The sequence below is a fragment of the Hemicordylus capensis genome, chromosome 2, assembly GCF_027244095.1.
Source record: "Hemicordylus capensis ecotype Gifberg chromosome 2, rHemCap1.1.pri, whole genome shotgun sequence".
Lineage (NCBI taxonomy): Eukaryota > Metazoa > Chordata > Lepidosauria > Squamata > Cordylidae > Hemicordylus > Hemicordylus capensis.
In genome coordinates this window covers 263,730,743-263,750,739 of record NC_069658.1, presented here as the reverse complement: position 1 = coordinate 263,750,739, position 19,997 = coordinate 263,730,743, and the positions used below count along the sequence as shown (strand labels likewise).

At 48.5% G+C, this 19,997-nt stretch overlaps 1 protein-coding gene across 5 annotated transcripts in view; it reads left to right on the top strand.

Annotated features, from left to right (window-relative positions):
* The first annotated feature begins 638 nt into the window (after positions 1–638).
* LOC128346383 (zinc finger protein CKR1-like) overlaps positions 639–19,997 on the top strand; it is a 32,230-nt gene continuing 12,871 nt past the window's right edge. The window contains exons 1-2 of one of the 5 annotated variants that reach the window (XM_053299621.1): positions 639–865; positions 17,540–17,664. In XM_053299621.1, coding sequence (XP_053155596.1) covers positions 17,577–17,664 — 88 coding nt within the window. In that variant the 5' untranslated portion in view covers positions 639–865; positions 17,540–17,576. Of the gene's footprint in view, positions 866–1,100; positions 1,239–5,334; positions 5,384–17,539; positions 17,665–19,997 lie in introns of those variants that run through there. The other 4 variants (XM_053299622.1, XM_053299623.1, XM_053299626.1 and 1 more) reach the window with 4 other exon arrangements.

Sequence of the window (19,997 nt, the reverse complement as noted above, 5' to 3'; positions counted from 1 at the left end):
CTGGATCAGGCCCAAGGCCCATCTAGTCCAGCATCCTGTTTCACACAGTGGCCCACCAGATGCCATTGGGAGCCTACAGTCAGGAGTTGAGGGCATGCCCTCTCACCTGCCATTACTCCCCTGCAACTAGTACTCAGAGGCACCCTGCCCTTGAGGCAGGAGGTGGCCTACAGCCCTCCAACTAGTAGCCATTGATAGACCTCTGCTCCATGAAGTCATCCAAACCCCTCTTAAAGCCATCCAGGCTGTCACCACATCCTGAGGCAGAGCGTTCCACAAGTGGATCACTTTCCTTCAGCTTTTCCCAGCATTATGGACTTCTCAAGGGTTACAGAATTAGAATTCTTCGGAGATTCCTTTCCTCATAGAAACAGACAAGCAAGCCTAGTCTTGAGAACTCCAAGGCTATCATCAAAGAATTAACTGTAAGATGAATGTTTAAGAAACTAAGCTCAGATCAGGAGCAATTCAGAAATAGATCGACACTATATTTTATGTCACAATCTTTCTCCAGCGAGGATCCGAGGAGATCTGTTTTTCGCGTTTGCTTTTAGGCACACGCTCCTGCCTGTCTTCCTTCTCCCGCTTCCTCTCCCCACAACGGCTCTGCTGCCCTAGGAGGTGGTCCCGATTTGGGCTGTGCCCACCAGGGGGCTCCCGCCGTAGTCCAGATCGGGGACGCTGCTCCCTTCTCTGTCGCCGCTCGCCGTTCCCAACCAGCTAGGCGGAGTTTCCTGAGGCAGCCGCCGCTGCACATCCGGATTAATCGTGAGTGGCCGCCGCCGCTGCTGCTCCTGCTGCTCCCCGCAACAGAGAGCCCCCCTCGCCGCAAACTTGCTGGAGCCGAGCCGCAGGCGGATCGCAGGTGATCAAAGGCGACTCCGCGGAGGAGAGGGAGGGGCAGCAGGCTCCGGGCCTGGAGGGGACATTTGGCTCAATGGGCCCTGATTGCCCCATTTGTTTTGCTGCGGCGGCGGTGAATGGGAGGGAAGTGGCTGCTTGCAATAAAAGCGCTGCCGGTGGGGGGAGGGAGTGCCGTGGGTTTCAGGGTTAAATGGGCGGAGGGGGGGGACGGACGGAGAGAGGGCAATGATTCAGCCTCAGGAGGAGCGGAGGAGATCTCCTTGCTGCAGGGGGTGGGATTGGCAAGAGGAAGGCAGGAGGGTGGCGGAGGGGAGGAAAAGGAAGCGACATGGAGGAGGGAGACATCTTTAAAAAGAAAAAAAAGAAAGAAAGAGGTCAGTGGCTAAACTGAATTGCCTTCTGCTTGCTCGTACACACAAGCTCAGTAAGAGTTTCGTAGCTGACCGACCCGTATAAAGCGATCTGAGAGGTTAGGGTTTAATTTTCAGGGAGTCGACTTGCATAGTAGCACCTTTAAAACCGAGAAGGTGGTACACTCGGGGGCATTGCACAGATCACATCTTTTTATTGTGGATTTCTTGATGTGGTATAACCACCCACTGTTATTACCCGATTTCTGGACTAAAGGGGCACCCAGACTAGCAATCTTGTCACATGTCATTTTAGGTTTTTTTGCTCTGCTGTCTGAGATTTATACTCCCCCTCCCAGGTTTTAGGGATGGTGACTTCCCCCCTTCTTTATTTAAGAAACTTTCACCCTTGCCTTTTCATCAAGAACAAAAAAATTCCAAGGCAGCTTTTTCAATATCTGTAAAACAATGTAAAGATTAATGCAAACACTTTGTGCTGAATATAAGAGTTCTAAGTATTCCTGCATTAATGCAGTTGTAAGCATACACTGCCCTATAAATATAATGCCTTGCTTGAACAAATAGAGAGCAGGGGATTCTAAAGTAGATGAATTTCCCTTTGCTAAATACATTAGCAAGGTATCAGTGGTGCATGACTGCAGTAGAGCAAAGTGGTTATTATTATTATTATTAATTAAAGGTCCAGTAATGAAGATGCCTGAGAAAGGATGGCTGGGATGAGCAGGAGTGGACTTGGCCCTGGGTAGATAGGGAGAGTCCATTGCTCGGTGGTAGATTGGCTTCCTTGCATGTGAAAGGTACCAGGTTCACTCTCTGGTATCCAGGTCAGACTGGAGAAGACCACTGCCTGGCTGACACCCTAACATCAGTGTAGAGACTGCTCAGCTAGATGGACCAATGGTCAGGCAGGAGATAAAGCAGCTTCATATGCTAATCTTGGGCACAACTGAAGGATGGCAAGTTGAATGACTGTATTATTGTAGAGGGGGGTGACTGTGTCTGTTGCTGTTCTAACAACAAACAAGTGATTGCCAAGAAATTTAGGACAAGAAGGAAGTACATTTCCACACAATGCATAATCAACCTGTGGAATTCTCTATCACAAGATGTGGCGACAGCCAACCGCCTGGATGGCTTTAAGAGGGCTTTAGATAAATTCATAGAGGACATAAAGGTCTGGTGATAGCAAGCATGACTTGTCCCCTTAGCTAAGCAGGATCCACCCTGTTTGCATATGAAAGGGAGACTAGAAGTGTAAGCACAGTAAGATATTCCCCTCAGGGGATGGAGCCACTCTAGGAAGTGCAACTAGGTTTCAAGTTCCTTCCCTGGCATCTCCAAGATAGGACAAGATTTTTATTTATTTATTTATTTATTTTATAAGACAAGATTTTTTTTATTGAACCAACAAACTACCAAAGCATACAGTACGTTGCCAAAGCACAATTATATACAAAGTGGTTGTTTGTACATCATGTATCTACAAAGATTTACACACAAGGATTTGGAAACCCACAAGGTTATGAAGTATATGAAGTACTGTAACTTGGGCGGGTGGGGGATTTCAAGCCACATCAGGTAATCGGGGGGGGGGGGGGGTTACGTCCAACATTCATTTCCACAATTTGTCCCATTGCTGTTTAGAAGAGATACTCTTGTCTTTTTGCACATAACCATACAAACTTTTCCAGAAGAGATTTACTGTCTCATCTGCGTGAACCTCTTGGTCGCGTCTTCCCTCCCTATTCCTATGCACGAGCATTGCATAAATGACATACAAGTTTACTAACCTGATTAAGAGAAGGGGAACGTTCCAATTCCCTAGTATGAGGGCACCCGTTCCGTCCCATTTCCTTGAAGGTTTCTTTCTGGGACCTCGAAAGGAGGTTCTATCACTCAAACCCGAGGTTAGTTCTTCCCAAGTCTTTTTTTCCAAATCAGGGCACTCTAACAGCTTGCTTACTCCCTACCACACTCTTTTGGCTACCACACACTCTTAAGAAATGTGAGTGGCTTTCCTTGAATGTTTTGCCCAGCTCACTAGCTTTCTGTTTGCAGGTGATTTTAGGACACTCTTGCTGGTCCTCTGGGAGCCATGGCTTAGCCGCATTAAGTGGTAGTACTTGGTGGTATAAGTGCCACCTTGTTTCCCATAAATGGAAAGGGACTTTTTTCTCTTTAAAGAGAGCGATAGGGTGATCCGGTTGCAACAAGTACTGTGAAGTGCGGTGTTTGTAGCGTTTATGTTCTAAATCAGGTTTTAAGAAACCCACTTCTAGAATCTCTCCATAAATTGTTTTCCTTAGCTGCTTAACTGAGGAGGATCCGTTAAATAGATCCGGTTCAACCTTCCATTTTTAAAGTGTGAATAACAAATCTCTCAAGTAGTCCGGGTGTTCTCTTTTTAATACTTGTGTGATATTACCATTGAAAGATCCTTTCCCCCACCATGCTATGCCCCATGCTGACTTGCGCCAATGCAGAGCGAAAAGCGAGACCCAGGTTTTTTGCAGGAGGTTGGACATATTATGGACATTCACGAAAATCCAGTTTCCAAAATTGTAGGACATGAATAGGGCTGAGAGAGACTCCTGCCTGTAACCTTGGAGAAGCCGCTCCCAGTCTGTGAAGACAATACTGAGTGAGATGGACCAATGGTCTGACTCAGTATATGGCATATGTTCAGTATATATCAGTATATATCCTATGTTCCTATGCCAGGTCTATCAATGGCTACTAGTCTGGTGGCTCCAGCCTCAGAGGCAAGATGTCTCTCCATACCAGTTGCAGGGGAGCAACAGCAAGAGAGAGGGCATGCCCTCATCTCTTGCCTTTGGGCTTCCCAGAGGCATCGGGCGAGGCACTGTGTGAAACAGGATGCTGGACTAGATAAGTCTTGGGCCTAATCCAGCAGGGCTGTTATGTAACAAGTGTTTTGTGGCATCTTAAAGACTAACGTGTTGATTGTGGCACAAGGTAGTGTTTTTCATTGCAAGGTCTGTGAGCCAGTCAGCTCCTACGTGTGACTGATTGTTTATTAGGCCTGTGCAAAACTTCAGTGGAAACCAGTTACTCTGCACAGTTGCCCTGGCACTGTACAGAGCCAACCATACCCACCACGCCATGCTGCACTTTCCCCAGCACTGCTGTGGCTCCTTTAAGGGAAACAGAGCCCTCAAGTCCTCCTAGTGCATGGAGCACTGGGAAGTGTAGTCCTTCCTAGTGCTATCCCCCTAGAGTTCTGCTATGTGCTATGCCTCCCACCAGTCCATGTGCACTTTCTAAGATAGTGGTGGAGCTTGACAGGGCTCTTTCCCCCCCATAAGCTCCCCCTCACAGTGCTGGGGAAAGCAGAGCTTGCAGAGGCACAGTGGGAAATGGCTCTCACTTTGGAAATGTTCTGCCCAAGTGGGCCACTGTTTGAAAATGGTGAAGATCACTGGCACGAGAGCTTTGGGATGGATGGGGGTGGGGTGGGGCGGGCGGGCAGAGTCCATTTCCTCTGCTGCCAACTGAGGATAATATTTTATGCCTCAGCTGAAATGGACTCTGCTTCATAAAAGCTTACGCCACAGTCAATCCATTAGTCTTTAAGGTGCCACAAGATTCTGCTGTTGTTTTTAACTCATATTTTTATGGTGTGGGAAAGAGATGCCGTTTTGGGACTGATATTAGGAACATAGGAAGATGCCATATACTGTGTCAGACCATTGGTCTATCTAGCTCAGTATTGTCTTCACAGACTGGCAGTGGCTCCTCCAAGGTTGCAGGCAGGAATCTTTCTCAGCCCAATTTTGGAGAAGGCAGGGAGGGAACTTGGAACCTTCTGCTCTTCCCAGAGCAGCTCCATCCCCTAAGGGGACTATCCTACAGTATTCACACATCAAGTCTCATTCATATCATCAGGAGGAAGACAGAAGGAGAACAGCTTGGGTGGGGCACTGACTGACTGCTGTCTTTGCCCCTGCCCCACCTTTCCTCAGGTGTGTGTAACATCTCCTTGGGCTGCTGCTGGGGCTTTGGCTGCTGCTGCTGCTGCTATATAGGGCAGGCTAGCCCAAGGGCCTGGGGGAGGAAGACAGAAGGAGAACAGCTTGGGTGGGGCACTGACTGACTGCTGTCTTTGCCCCTGCCCCACCTTTCCTCAGGTGTGTGTAACATCTCCTTGGGCTGCTGCTGGGGCTTTGGCTGCTGCTGCTGCTGCTGTATAGGGCAGGCTAGCCCAAGGGCGCGAGCCTCTTGGCGCGAGCCGAAGGGCGAGAGCACAAGGGCTCTCGTCCTTGTGGCTCTCTGCCGTGGGGCAAGCTGCCTGAGGACCAGAAGATCTCTCTCCTTCCGCCCTGAAGAGCCATCTTCTCACAATTAAGAAGTCAGCAGGAGACTACGCAAGCCTGGTTTTGTTTTGTTTTTAATTAAGCCAAGAAGCCGTGTTGGGTTAGTCTGGGGAGATGTGTCTTGGGGAGCAAAAAAGTGGGTCTGGAGCGGGGGCGGCAATATCACAGGTAGCGGGCAGAGGGAGGTATGGCGGTGGGAGTTGGGCAGGCCGTTACAGGGGAAAACGGTCCAGGCAATTGAGGCCTGTTCCTTTTTCCGGCCCTTCTCCCAACCCTCTGACCCTAGGGAGCTCTGGGAACACTCCTTCGAGGATTAGGGTGCTGCTGCTGAATGCCAGGTCAGTTAACGCAAAAACATCTCTCATCCACGATCTGATTGTGGATGAGCGTGCTGACCTGGTATGTGTGACGGAGACCTGGTTGGATGCGCTGGGCGGGGTCAGTCTCTCTCAGCTTTGTCCTCCAGGTTTCCAGATCGTGCAGCAGCCCCGCCTCGAGGGTCGGGGAGGAGGCGTTGCAGTCATCTTTCGAGAGACCCTCCCCGTTTCCAGGTCCCCGGTCAGGCAATCTCAGAATTTCGAGTGTTTGTCCTTGAGGGTGGGCCTCCGAGATAGGCTGGGGATTCTGCTGGTGTACCGACCACCCCGCTGCACTTCAGTCTCCCTACCTGAGCTGGCGGGGGTGGTCTCGGAGGTGGCCTTGGGTTCCTCCAGGCTTATTGTTTTGGGGGATTTCAATGTCCACGCTGAGGCCCCCCTAGTGGGTGCGGCTCAGGATTTCATGGCCTCCATGGCAACCATGGGCCTGTCTCAATTGGTATCGGGCCCTACCCACGTGGCGGGACACACTCTGGATCTGGTTTTTGCCGACCGGGAAATAAATGATCTGGAGGTGGGGGAATTTGAGACCACTCCCTTGTCATGGACAGATCATCACCTGGTGGGGTTTAGTTTGACTGCTCCGTCTGCCCTCTGCAGGGGTGGTGGGCCGGTTAAGATGGTCCGCCCCTGGAGGCTTATGGATCCGCTTGGATTCCAGACGGCCCTCGGGGAGTTTCCAGTGTCCAGAGCTGGTGACCCTGTCGACGCCTTGGTTGATCTCTGGAATGGAGAGGTGGCCCGGGCTGTTGACACGGTTGCCCCCAAGCGCCCTCTCCGGCTTAGTGGAGCCCGTTCCGCTCCTTGGTTTTCCTCGGAGCTTAGGGCGATGAAGCAACTCGGACGACGGCTGGAGCGACGCTGGAGGAAGAGTCGTCACGAATCCGATCGAACACGGGCTAGAACCCATTTTAGGGACTACGCCGTGGCGGTGGGGGCGGCGAAGAAACGTTTTTTCTCCGCCTCCATTGCGTCTGCTCAGTGCAGGCAAACAGAGCTGTTTCGTGTGGTGAAAACATTGCTCCACACATCCCCCCGGACAATGGGGGAGGAGCCATCTACAGCTCTTTGTGATCGGTTTGCCTGTCATTTTGCAGATAAAGTCGCTTGCATCCGTGCTGACCTGGACTCCAGAGTTTTGGCAGTTCCGGCAGACGTGCCTTTGGTACCATCTGGTCCCGTTGTGTTGGATTCTTTTCGGTTGGTGCGGCCTGAGGATGTGGACAAGATCCTGGGCAGTGTGCGGGTGACTTCGTGCGCTCTTGACCCTTGCCCTTCATGGCTAATAAAAGCTGCCAGGGAGGGGACAGGTAGATGGCTGGAGGTGATGGTTAATGCTTCATTAAGGGAGGGCAGGATGCCATCGTGCCTTAAGGAGGCGGTGGTAAGACCTTTATTAAAAAAGCCCTCCCTTGATCCCTCCAGCCTGGACAACTATAGACCTGTGTCTAACCTGCCCTTTTTGGGCAAGGTGATGGAGCGTGTGGTGGCATCCCAGCTGCAGAGGGTCTTGGATGATACGGATTATCTGGACCCTTTTCAATCTGGCTTCCGCCCCGGGTATGGGACTGAGACTGCCTTGGTCGCTCTAGTGGATGACCTACGCCGGGAACTAGACAGGGGAAGTGCGTCCCTGTTGGTTCTGCTGGACCTCTCGGCGGCGTTCGATACCATCGACCATGGTATCCTTCTGGGCCGCCTCTCGAGTATGGGAATCGGAGGCACTGCGTTGCAGTGGTTCCGGTCCTTTCTTGAGGGGAGGGTCCAGAAGGTGGTGCTGGGGGACTACTGCTCGGCCCCGTGGCCGTTGGCCTGTGGGGTCCCGCAGGGTTCGGTCTTGTCCCCCATGCTGTTTAACATCTACATGAAGCCGCTGGGAGAGGTCATCCGGGGATTTGGACTGAGTTGTCAGCAATATGCGGATGACACTCAGCTCTATCTCTCCTTGTCATCTGATCCTAGGGAGGCGGTGGATGTCCTGAACCGGGGACTGGAGGCCGTGATGGGTTGGATGTGGGCTAACAAACTGAAATTGAATCCGGATAAGACGGAGGTGCTGTTGGTCAGTAGGAGAGCCAATCGGGATGTGGAGATTTTACCAGTTCTGGATGGGGTTGCACTCCCCTTGAAGGAACAAGTACGCAGCTTGGGGGTACTACTGGACCCGGCTCTGCTTTTGGAAGCTCAGGTGGAGGCGGTGGCCAGGGGTGCCTTTGCACGGCTTCGGCTGGTGCGCCAGCTGCGTCCCTTTCTCGAGAAGGCAGATCTGGCCACAGTTACCCACGCCTTAGTCACGTCGCGGCTGGATTACTGTAACGCGCTCTACGTGGGGCTGCCCTTGAAGAATATCCGGAAACTGCAGCTAGTGCAAAACGCGGCAGCGAGGGTGTTATCCAGAGCTGCCCGTTGGGAACATATCACCCCCATTTTGAAAGAACTGCACTGGCTACCGGTTCGTTTCCGGGTCCAATTCAAGGTGCTGGTTTTGACCTTTAAAGCCCTAAACGGTTTGGGCCCAGGGTATTTGAGGGACCGCCTGCTCCCAAGGGTTGCTGCCCGCTTGACGAGGACATCTGAGGGGGCCCTGCTCCGGGTGCCGACAATGAGAGAGGCCCGGCTGTCGTGCACTCGGGACAGGGCCTTCTCTGTTGCTGCCCCCAGACTCTGGAATGCTCTCCCAGTGGTCATTCGCTCCTCGGACTCCATCATGGCTTTTAGAAAGCTTGTAAAGACTTGGCTTTTTACCCAGGCTTTTACATAATCGTTTTTACTGCTGCTTCTGGGTGTTTTTATTTCTTGTATTTTTTTATGCCTGTTTTTATATGTTTTTATACTCTTAGCATGCTGTTTTTATTGTGTTTTTATTGTATGTTTTTAACTTTTGTAAACCGCCTTGGGGCTATATTTTAACGAAAGGCGGTATAAAAATGCAAAAATAAATAAATAAATAAATAAATATGCAACCAGGATGGACGCTGCTTAGCTATGGGGACAAGTCATGCTTGCTACCACAAGAACGAACAATATAAGCTTCTCTTAGACAAGTAACAATAAGGCTTGTAGCTTTTTAACAAGGTTCAAGCATTCATTAAAACACACACACACCCCACCACCAGCAAACAAACCTTGAAACAGAAGATGCTAAACAGTGACGGGTCACACCCTGTAGAGTCAGCGCCTTGCCTGACCATCAGTAGCCGATTGTGAAAGAAGCAAGTCCAAATATGAATGGGTTTGCTAACGGGCGTGGTGGGGGGGTGGTGTCTTAGTGATCCACCTATCTTTTAGCTCTTTGTTTTTCTTTGTCTTTAGATAGTGAAAAATTTCCACCCTTTTGTATACATTAAATTTTTTTTTTAAGCAAGTTGCTTTTTTTTAAAAAAAAAGTTTGATTGGGGGATTAAGCCAATTGGAGGTTAGACTTCATCCATTTATGTTTAGCAATTATTAATGGCTTTTGTTCCATGTTTCAAATAACTGAGGGTGGTATACATGGTTTGTCCCCCACAGCAACCCTGAGCAAGTGAGTGGCCCAAGATCACCCAGCAAAGAGGGATTCCAACAGTCCTGAGTCCAACACTCTCAAATATGCCACACCAACTCTCATTTGCTGACTCTAGTTCTGTGCACTGGTAGACAGGAAGCTGCCTTGAGTAAATCCGACCATTGATCCATCTTGTTCAATACTGTCTGCTTCAACTGGCTGTTCGTCTGTAGGGTTTCAGGCAGGAGCCTTTCCCAGCTTTACCTAGTGATGCCGGGATTTGAATCTGGGACCTTCTATATGCAAAGCAGATATTCTACCACTGCCCCTATAGTTCCATGCAGTGGATGTGAGAGATTCAGGTTTCAGGCTCTGCTCAGCCAGTTAGTCTTGAATAGACATACACAACTTGTGACACAGCACTTTTACCAGCTATGCAAAGACTCACAAACTTTGTGGTTCTAGTGCTGGCCCAGGATTTCAAGCGGATTGTCCGGCATTTTGTGGGTCACCATACATGGATTGTAGGCTACTTTTAGAAGGGAAAGAATCACAAGGTTTGTAGGCCTTGGACAAGTCTCAGCCTAAAACTAGCTGCCCTAAAGGCCCTAATAGGATCCCCTGCTAGCTGAGCAAAGAAGTGCCTTTTAAAGTAGTGATTCTCTTATTTAGATAGGGCTAGTTGCTCTCCCTCTACTAACTATTGTATAGCATCCGTCCAGTGGCTGTTAGAACTTGAGAACAGCCCTGATGAATTAGGTCTAAGGCTTAACGTGTCCAGCATCCTGTTTCCCACAGTGGCCCGCCCGATGCTTCTGAGAAGCCCACAGGCCAGAGGTGAGGGCATGCCCTCCCTCCTGCTGTGGCTCCCCTGCAACTGGCATTTAGAGGCCTCTGAGGCTAGAGGTGGCCTATAGCCACCAGACTAGTAGCCCCTGTCCTCCATGAATTTGTCTAAGCCCCCTTTAAAGCCATCCAAGCTCGTGGCCATCACTACATGTTGCTGGTGTCTACCTTATGTTTCTTTTTCAAATGTGAGCCCTTTGGGGGAAAGGGAACAGTTTTATTTATATTTTTCTATGTAAACTGCTTTGAGAATTTCTGATGTTGAAAAGCGGGATATAAAAAGTTGTAGTGGTCGTCATAGTTGTCGTATGGTGGGATAGAAATGCTAACCAACTCTTGCTCTAAAGCCGCCCCCCCCCGCGTAGGTAACTGTGCATTCTTCCACTAGAACAAAGGTTCTTAACCTCGCGTCCCCAGATGTTGTTCGACTACGACTCCTATCATGCCCAGCCACAGTGGCCTCTGGCTGGGAATGTTGGTAGTTGTAGCCCCCAAACTGTGACAAATATTTATATGCCACTTTTCAACAAATCCCCCAAAGTGGTTTACATAGAAATAAATATCTGGGAAGACCACCCAGACTGTCTCACAGTTGCGAGTATCAAGCTGCTGAGTGCTCCAGAAAACTTCTTCAGGCTGAACAAAATCAGGGAGGAGGTTGTGGGAGACACAGTTGAGCATAGTGGAGAGGCCCCAAAGTCTGCAGTACATAAAAACTCCCTAGAAGCAATGCAGAAAAAACTGTGCAGACTTAATCACTCCTACTTTTAAAGTAAAGTTGGTCGAGTCAGTATAGACTCCTGGCGACCAGAGAGCCCTTTGGTTATCTTTGGCAGAATACAGGAGGGGTTTATCATTGCCTCCTCGCGCGCAGTGCGAGATGATGCCTTTCAGCCCCTTCCTATATCGCTGCTGCCCAATATAGGTGTTTCCCAAAGTCTGGGAAACATACCAACGGGTATTCGGACCAGCAACCTCTTGCTCTCTAGGCAGGTTATTTCTCCACTCCGCCATTAGGTGGCTACTCCTGCTCTTACAAATATTTATAAACTACTCTTCAACCAAAGTTCTTAAAGTGGTTTACATAGAAAAATAAATAATACATTAAAAAGATGTCTCTTATGCTAGGTGGACGACAAATTTCAGATTGCACTGAGGGCTGCTTGGACAAAAGAAGCAATAAATGGCTTCTCTCTCCACTCCTGTCCCCCATCTTTAATAGAAAAATCTCACAGTTACTTGGTTCTGCCTCGCACTGAGTAATTTGTTCTAGGTCATCTCAAAGTTGGGAGACTAAATTAGCAGACATTGAAGAGAGACTTATGAACTGGAGAGAGCTCTAGAAATTGTCTGCACGAGCCAGAATGAAAAGGCTTCGCCTGTATATTAGTGGAGACCAGTCTCCAGAGGTCAGAGTAACTCTTTGTGAACATGCTGAGGATTCTGTGTTTGAGATTTGCTTCCTCCTCTGCCCACCCCATTGAACCACAATCCCCAGGGTCCCTTGTGGGTAAAGGAGGCGTGGTTGTTGAATTGGTCTGAGCTTGCCATGTAAACATCCTTGAAGAGCTAGGAAACCTGTTGTGTGTTGAATCTGGCATCCAGAGCATCAGTCCCTTCACACACAGATGCCCACAATGGGCTGGTGCCTAACAAGGACTTCAGCAATGGGCTTTGGAACATAGGAAGCTGCCATATACTGAGTCAAACCATTGGTCTATCTAGCTCCGTATTGTCTTCACAGACTGGCAGCGGCTTCTCCAAGGTTGCAGGCAGGAATCTCTCAGCCCTATCTTGGAGAAGCCAGGGAGGGAACTTGAAACCTTCTGCTCTTCCCAGAAGGGCTTCATCCCCTGAGGGGAATGTCTTGCAGTGCTCACACATCAAGTCTCCTTTTCATATGCAACCAGGGCAGACCCTGCTTAGCTATGGGGACAAGTCATGCTTGCTACCACAAGACCAGCTCTCCTTGCCTCAACTACCTTTGGTAATTGAAATGATGCTGGTCTCATAAACTAGAGGAGTGTTGCTCCTGCGTGAGTGGGGTGTGTCCTTAATCCTGTTGACATGGATAGAGCAGCAGACTTAATGTTGCCCCTCCTTCATCCAGCATAGTATAGTGGTTAGAGTGCTGTACTAGGACCGGGAAGACCCGAGTTCGAATCCCCATTCAACCATGAAACTCACTGGGTGACTCTGGGCCAGTCATGTATCTCTCAGCCTAACCTACCTTGTGAGGATAAAAATAATCATGTATAACCATAACCACCTCTGAGCTTGGAGAAAGAGCGGGATATAGGTGTAGAAATAAATAAAATAAAATAAATAAAATCCCGCCTCTCCACACTCACACACCCCTCTCTGTCCATGTCCATTCAAGCATAGATTTCTGCACAAGCTGCACTGGTTCAGCAGCACTGTCCTGAGTTGCTGAACCAGTGGAACATCCTGGGTGTGTTGTCACACTGGTGTAACACCATGCCTCACTACTGTGAAGTGACCTCTGTTGGTGTCCAAACCCCATGAAAGTGACCAGCAGCCTTTCTGCTGACATAAGTTTTTCTTTTAAGACCTCCTGTGCCAGGCAGGCCATCTGGTCCCTTTGCAAGCCCTAGCTGGAAAGTTCTGAAGCAAATCATTTGTTTCTTGCAGCTGTATCCTGCCCTTTCTCCAGGGAACTCAGGGCAGCATGCATACCCTACTCCATTTTGTTTGTGTAGCAACCAATGGGCAGAAAGTGACCCCAAATGGAGTACACAGGAACATAGGAAGCTGCCATATACCGAGTCTGACCATCGGTCTATCGAGCTCAGTATTGTCTTCACAGACTGGCAGCGGCTTCTCTAAGACTGCAGGCAGGAATCTCTCTCATTTCCCACTATTAGAGTTTTCTGTGGAACAGTTGCCATTCATAAGGATACTAATTAATTTTATGGAACACCACACATAATCAATGGATACCAGTGCAGAGATGAGTTTAAAAATCAGTAGCAGCAGCTTAATTATGGCCCCAAAGGGCCTGGTCGGGCACCATAGGCATGCCTGGAGGGGAATGCTCTCACACACCAGCAAGCAAAAGGCAGCTGGGATAGGAGTTCATCTAAATCATGGGTACCAATGTTGCTAGCTAAGTACTAGGCCACAGGCCAGAGCCCTAAGGCACCTCCCTCAAGACCTCCATCCAGTTTGATGAGGAGCACTCCTGGAGTAGGCATGAATGCACCTTTTTGTCTGCATTTGATCAGTATGTTAACCAAAATATAATGAGGAACTTTGTGTGATGCTTTGCTGAAATAAAGATAAATTAAGCTCTCAGCGTTCTTGCAATTCACCAAGGTAATAACAATATTAGAGAGAGAATGAGAGAAAGAGAATTAGTCTGGCAGGATTTATTCTTTGCTTTTTAATTCTTGCCTGTCCTCTTTGATCTGAAGAATGTTTGGGATTGTCTCTGCCTGACTTGGCTCTAGTTCATCCTATCTAATAAAAGGCTTGGTGTCCGTCCGTGGACGGACACCAAGCGTGTGTCCGTGCCTCCCTGGCCTCTTCTGGGCATGCGCGAAGCGCATGGCCAGAAGGAGCCAGGGAGGCAGGACCGCCAGCACCCGGCGGCCATCTTGGGCGGCCAGAAGCGGCCGCCCCGAAGAAGCCGGGTAAGCGGCGGCGGGGGACACTGGCCGAGGAGGCGGCAGAGCCATGGCCGAGGCCTGGCCGTGCCGCCGCTTACCCGGCTTCTTCGAGGCGGCCGCTTCTGGCCGCCCAGGATGGCCGCCGGACGAGGCGGCAGACAAAACAATGCGGCAGTGGGCCCGGGCAGCGGTGGGCCAGGCCGGAGCCGCGGGCGGCGGTGGGTGGCGGGCCCGGCCGGAGCCGCGGGTGGCGGGCCCGGCCGGAGCCGCGGGCGGCGGTGGGTGGCGGGCCCGGCCGGAGCCGCGGGCGGCGGGCCCGGCCGGAGCCGCGGGCGGCGGTGGGTGGCGGGCCCGGCCGGAGCCGCGGGCGGCGGTGGGTGGCGGGCCCGGCCGGAGCCGCGGGCGGCGGTGGGTGGCGGGCCCGGCCGGAGCCGCGGGCGGCGGTGGGTGGCGGGCCCGGCCGGAGCCGCGGGCGGCGGTGGGTGGTGGGAGAGGGAATGGCGGCGAACATCTGGAGCGCAAAGCTCCACTAGCGCCCGTTAACCAACGGGCTACAAAACCACTAGTCTCAAATATGTTCTCTCCCCTCAGTTTTAATTTCTAATTGAATATCCACATTTACGACTAGTTGATGCTGTTTGTTAGGCTGACATAACAGGTTTTTCAGAGAACTGAAGGTAGTGTGAAAGAGGGATTGCTGCTATTGTATACACCCAGACCACCACTTTCGCCTCTGACACATTTTAGACCCAGTTGCAATGTTTGTTTCTAAGACTTTCAAAACCTATTTGACCGTTAAATGCTTCCCCTGCTAACTGAGCAAAGAGGCACCTTTATAGTGGTGAGTCTCTTTATTGAGCAGGGGGAGAGCAACTGGCCCTCTCCATCCCCAGCACAGCATCCCTCCAGTGGCTGTTGCTGGTGTCTTTCTTACGTTTCTTTTTAAGATTGTGACCCTTTTGGGGACAGAGCCATCTATATTTACTTACTTTATTACTATGTAAACCACTTTGGGAAACTTTTTGTTGAAAAGCGGTATATAAATATTTTTCATATTCAGACTACATTCAGTTTTCTTAAAGATGTCACTCTAATCTCCACTGTTTACTTTAGAGAGATATTGTTAATAGGGCAATATTAACAATATTATTGCTAACAGAAAGCCACAAAGTTTCTTCTGTTTCTAATTAGTGTTGATTGAGGAAGACTAATTTCATATATTTTTACCTTTTATTCACTTCAACTGACAATGTCCAGATACTTCAGGTTGTAGCCGTTTGCAGGTCGATCTCTAGCACATAATTGTTTAGTATAGTTGTAAAATGTCATAAGTGCCTTCAGTTTATTTTAGAGAGAGAGAGAAATCTTATGCTTATCTTATGAAATCTTATGCCCCCTAAGCTGTATAGTTCATTTTGTCTTTAAAACACAGGTTATATATAAATTCTCCCCAAAATCCCATGCCCTCCCCCATTCCCCTGGTTTCAAAATTGCTGGAAATCTTACATCTTTAGTTGCACACATCCTTTCCCTTGCCCTGGACTCTTGATCCATCTTACTATCCCAAAGCCTCCTCCTTTGTTCACAGCATATGAAACCACAATTAAATAATATTATTTAAGTATATACACAACATTATCCAATACTGAGGTACACCTTGTGGCAATCTTAATACAAACAAAATATAATTCAGTTCAAGTCACTATCAGAAACTAAGGTGGAGGCTTTCACTTCCCCACTTCTTTCTATATAGAGAAGTATTATTTTGCCAGTGGTAGTGAAGTTTGGCTTAAATAATTTAAAATGTATTTCATCTTTATGAAAGTATGGAATTTCCTTGTGTTGCATCAGACCAGGGGTCCATCGGTTCTCGTACCAGCAGCTCCCCAGGGTTTCGGGAAGAAGAAGTCTTCCTAGTAGCATTGCTACTGGTGTGTCAACTAGAGGTGCCCTTCTGGGTGCTCTTACACCTTAACCCCCCCCCCCCCACTTTCCCCCTTTGTAAAATCTGAAGAGGTTAAATTCTGCTTGCTCAGTCAGATGTAGGGACCTGACTCAGACATCATATTCCTGGTCCAACAAGCCACAGTTTGGTATGTGCCACGAGTCATGTGCATGCCATCAAACTGTGGTTTGTAGTCCTGGCTTGTGGGAAACACTCAGGTGACAGTTTCCCAATTTAGATGTCATGCTAAACTGTGGTTTAGCAAGCCAGGAAATTTTGTATTGAACAGAGTCCATAAGTGGAGGAAGGAGCTAAAGGAGTCTCCACAGGCCTTAATTCTGTGGCATAACCCCTGCTTACTTGGCAAAGAGGCACCTTTTTAACATGGTGGTTCTCTTTATTTAAGCAAGGGGAGAGTAACTGGCCCCATCCACCCCCAGCACAGTACCTCCTACTGGTGTCTATCTTAAGTTTCGTTTTAGGTTGTGAGCCCTTTGGGGACAGGGATCCATCTTATTTATTTATTATTTCTCTGTATAAACCTCCCTGAGCCATTTTTGGAAGGGCAGTATAGAAATCGAATAAATGAATAAATAATTGGTTCACTGCTCTCTGCTGGACCCTATTATGAGGGAAAGTTTGCACTGCACCTTTAGACTGTTAGGCCTCTCCCTAGCCCCATATTTTTAAATGTCTCTAGTTATTAAGGCATGTTGGATTACCTGTTTGCTAATCTTCAGATATTTATTGTGCAAATACCCTAAATATTTTGGTATTTGTAGGTGCCAGCCATATACATTCACATGGCTGTGTGTTCCAGTGCTTTTCATTCTCTGCCCTCTCCAGTGATTCAGCTCACCCTGGCTATCCAGCTTAAGCACACCTGCAGAGGTTGCAGAATTAAGTAATGCAGAGGCCATTAATCAAGTTCTCCATTAATCAGTCGGTAACTTTCTGATATAATCAGAAGAGGAAAATAGCCTGCTTAGTTCAGGTTTTAACACTAAGAATGTTAAAATCTCAACTCTTCCCAATGTTCAGTTCATGCTATTCAGGTAAATTAATCAGGTGAATTAAACTGCATGTACAGTTGGCCAACAACCTAGCTGGAAATAAAGTCTGGGGCGGGGGAGGTGGGGTTTCAGCAGAATGTATTTCCACATAGCTAGGTTGATCAGTTTGTTTAGCATGGAAAACTGCATCAGATTTTGCTGTCGTATTCAAATTAAGCTCCCAACTAAGAGGGCCTACAAAATGTGTCTTGCATGTTTGTTAACAAAAGGTGAAATTTTCAAGAAACCACAAGCTCCAGAAGATTTTCAGGAGGTTCTGTCATCTAAAGACAACTTTTTACCATGTTGAATACCTTTCTTCAAGTATATAGACAAAGCTAACACAACACTCAATAAGCCAGAAATTGACATTCATCCTCATTTATTAAGAAGCCAAGCCAAATGACTCGGATATACAAAGCTAACATACAGCACTTATGTAATCTAGGATAATGACTGTTCTTGTTGGATAACTTTCTTTTTGTGTTGTGAATATACCAAAAAAACCTTTGTAGTTAAAAGAATTGTTTCAGGGCTGATCTTCTTCCCTGCCTCTCCTGGCACAATGTGTTGATAGCAAGTAATTAAAGATCCACCAGTGAAAGGGGAAATTGAATGGGTGTTACTCTGTTTGTAGATCTCTGGAGAGCCTCTGAGAAGACACTTGTTACGCCATGGAGCCCTGGGTGTACCTGGATCCACGCCAGAGGGCCCTCTATCGGGATGTCATGCAAGAAAGCTACGAGACCCTGATGTCCATTGGTAAGGATTAATTTTGCTTTGCCTTCCACTTCATATTGCATTCTGTGTGTCCTTGTTTGCTCCAATAAAGAGAAACCAAGTGTGCAAGAATGAGCAATCTCTTCCCCCACAGACTGCGGCTGTTTACTCTGATGGCATTTGGGGGAAAGAGGCAGTGCCTTTTACTTAGTCCTGAGTGCTGTGAAAGAAAGCAGCAGTGTTAAGTCCCCCAGGAACACCACTAAGAGGGACTCTTTCTCGGTTTTTTCTTCTCCAAAGTCCAGTGCAAAAAGAGAGAGAGAGAGAGAGACCCTGCCTCTAAGTTTTCAGTGTAAGAACTTGATTTCTAAGCTAGATTTTGTTTCACTTGTTGTGGGACTTTAAAGCCCCTTGTGCTGTTTCTGCAAGGCTAGCACAGAGTGAGATACTGACACCTTCCTTCCTGCCTCCCTCTTTAAGTCAGAGGATCTGCCCTACTGGTGACCCAGTGAGTGGATTTGTAGAAGCATATTAATACTACATGTTGTTACATATTGGGGATGGGGCTCTATTTATGAGACAAAGCATCCTCTTTGCATGTAGAAGGTCCCAGGTTCAATCCCTGGCAACTCCAGGTACAGCTGAAAAGATTCCTGCCTGAAGCCTTGGAGAGGCGCTGCCAGTTAGAGTAGACTGTGCCAAGCTAGATGGACCAATGGTCTGACTCAGAAGGCAGCTTCTTGTGTACCTCACATTTATGTAGGAAAGTGCTTCACATACATTCGTAAGAGCTACTGTGGAAGGTAGGAGTGTGTGTTATCCCCACGCTGTGGGGTGGGGAGCTTTTGCCATGGCCACCGAGGGAATTCATAGCAGAGATGGGGTCCGAGTCAGGAAATTCCTGGGCTTATATACTCTGCCTCCCTACACTACATCAGCTTTGTGTGATTTGGCTTCTGTTATATGTGTGTAATTTGCCAGGCTCCAAAGTCATTAAGGGCTTGGCTGGGAAACTGATTTCAGATCCTTCGGCACCAGTGCAGCTCAGCTCTGAATAAGCATTTTTTAGCAACAGAGGAAGTTTCCTTATACCGAGTCAGACAGTTGGTCTGTCTTGTTCAGTACTGTCTATAGTGACTGGCAGGAGTCTTTCCAGGCCCTACCTGGAGATGCCAGGGGTTGAACCCGAGACCTTCCACATACGAAGCAGATTATTATTATTGTTATTGATTTCTATACCACCCTTCCAAAAATGGCTCAGGGCGGTTTACACAGAGAAATAATATATAAATAAGATGGATCCCTGTCCCCAAGGGGCTTACAATCTAAAAAGAAACATAAGATAGACACTAGCAACAGTCACTTGAGGTACTGTGCTGGGGGTGGAGAGGGCCAGTTACTCTCCCCCTTCTCAATAAAGAGAATCACCACATTAAAAGGTGCCTCTTTGCCAAGTTAGCAGGAGTGTCCCAGGTTCAATTGCTTTGCCACTGTGCTGCAGCCCCATTTCCAGTGACACCATTTTCAGTTTCTAGCTGCCAGCATCACCTTTGTAGACACCCAGTTAATTGCATGGCAGGAATTTCCCCCAACCCCGATTGCAGTATTGGCTGCAGTTTTTTATTTTATTTTTTAATTTTACATTTTATATCCCGCTCTTCCTCCAAGGAGCCCAGAGCGGTGTACTACATACTTTCTCCTCACAACAACCCTGTGAAGTAGGTTAGGCTGAGAGAGAAGTGACTGGCCCAGAGTCACCCAGCTAGTTTTATGGCTGAATGGGGATTTGAACTCTGGTCTCCCTGGTCCTAGTCCAGCACTCTAGCCACTAGAGTTTTAGTTTAGCTAAACTAAACTAGAGTTGAGTTAGCACCACTAGTTTTAGCAGTGCTGCATGCACTGAGCATTGTGTGCAGCTCTTCACCCTAGGAGACACATTCTGAATGGGCTGCAATCCAAGCAGCTCCAGAACCTGTTGAGCAGGCCATAGAAGGCCAGAAGGGTCCCATTTCCTCGGCACAGTGACACATACTTACCTCGAGGCAGAGGGCTCAGAGTCTGGCATGTTGTACCTGTCCCCCAAGACCCTTTTCCTGACCAATGGGGAACTATTTTTTTTAATTATTATTATTAACATTTTATATCCCGCTCTTCCTCCAAGGAGCCCAGGACGGTGTACTACATGCTTAGGTTTCTCCTCACAACAACCCTGTGAAGTAGGTTAGGCTGAGAGAAAAGTGACTGGCCCAGAGTCACCCAGCTAGTATCATGGCTGAATGGGGGTTTGAACTTGGGTCTCCCCGGTCCTAGTCTAGTACTCTAGCCACTACACCACACTGGCTCTCGTGGTGAATTAGGGGAACCCCAACCTATCT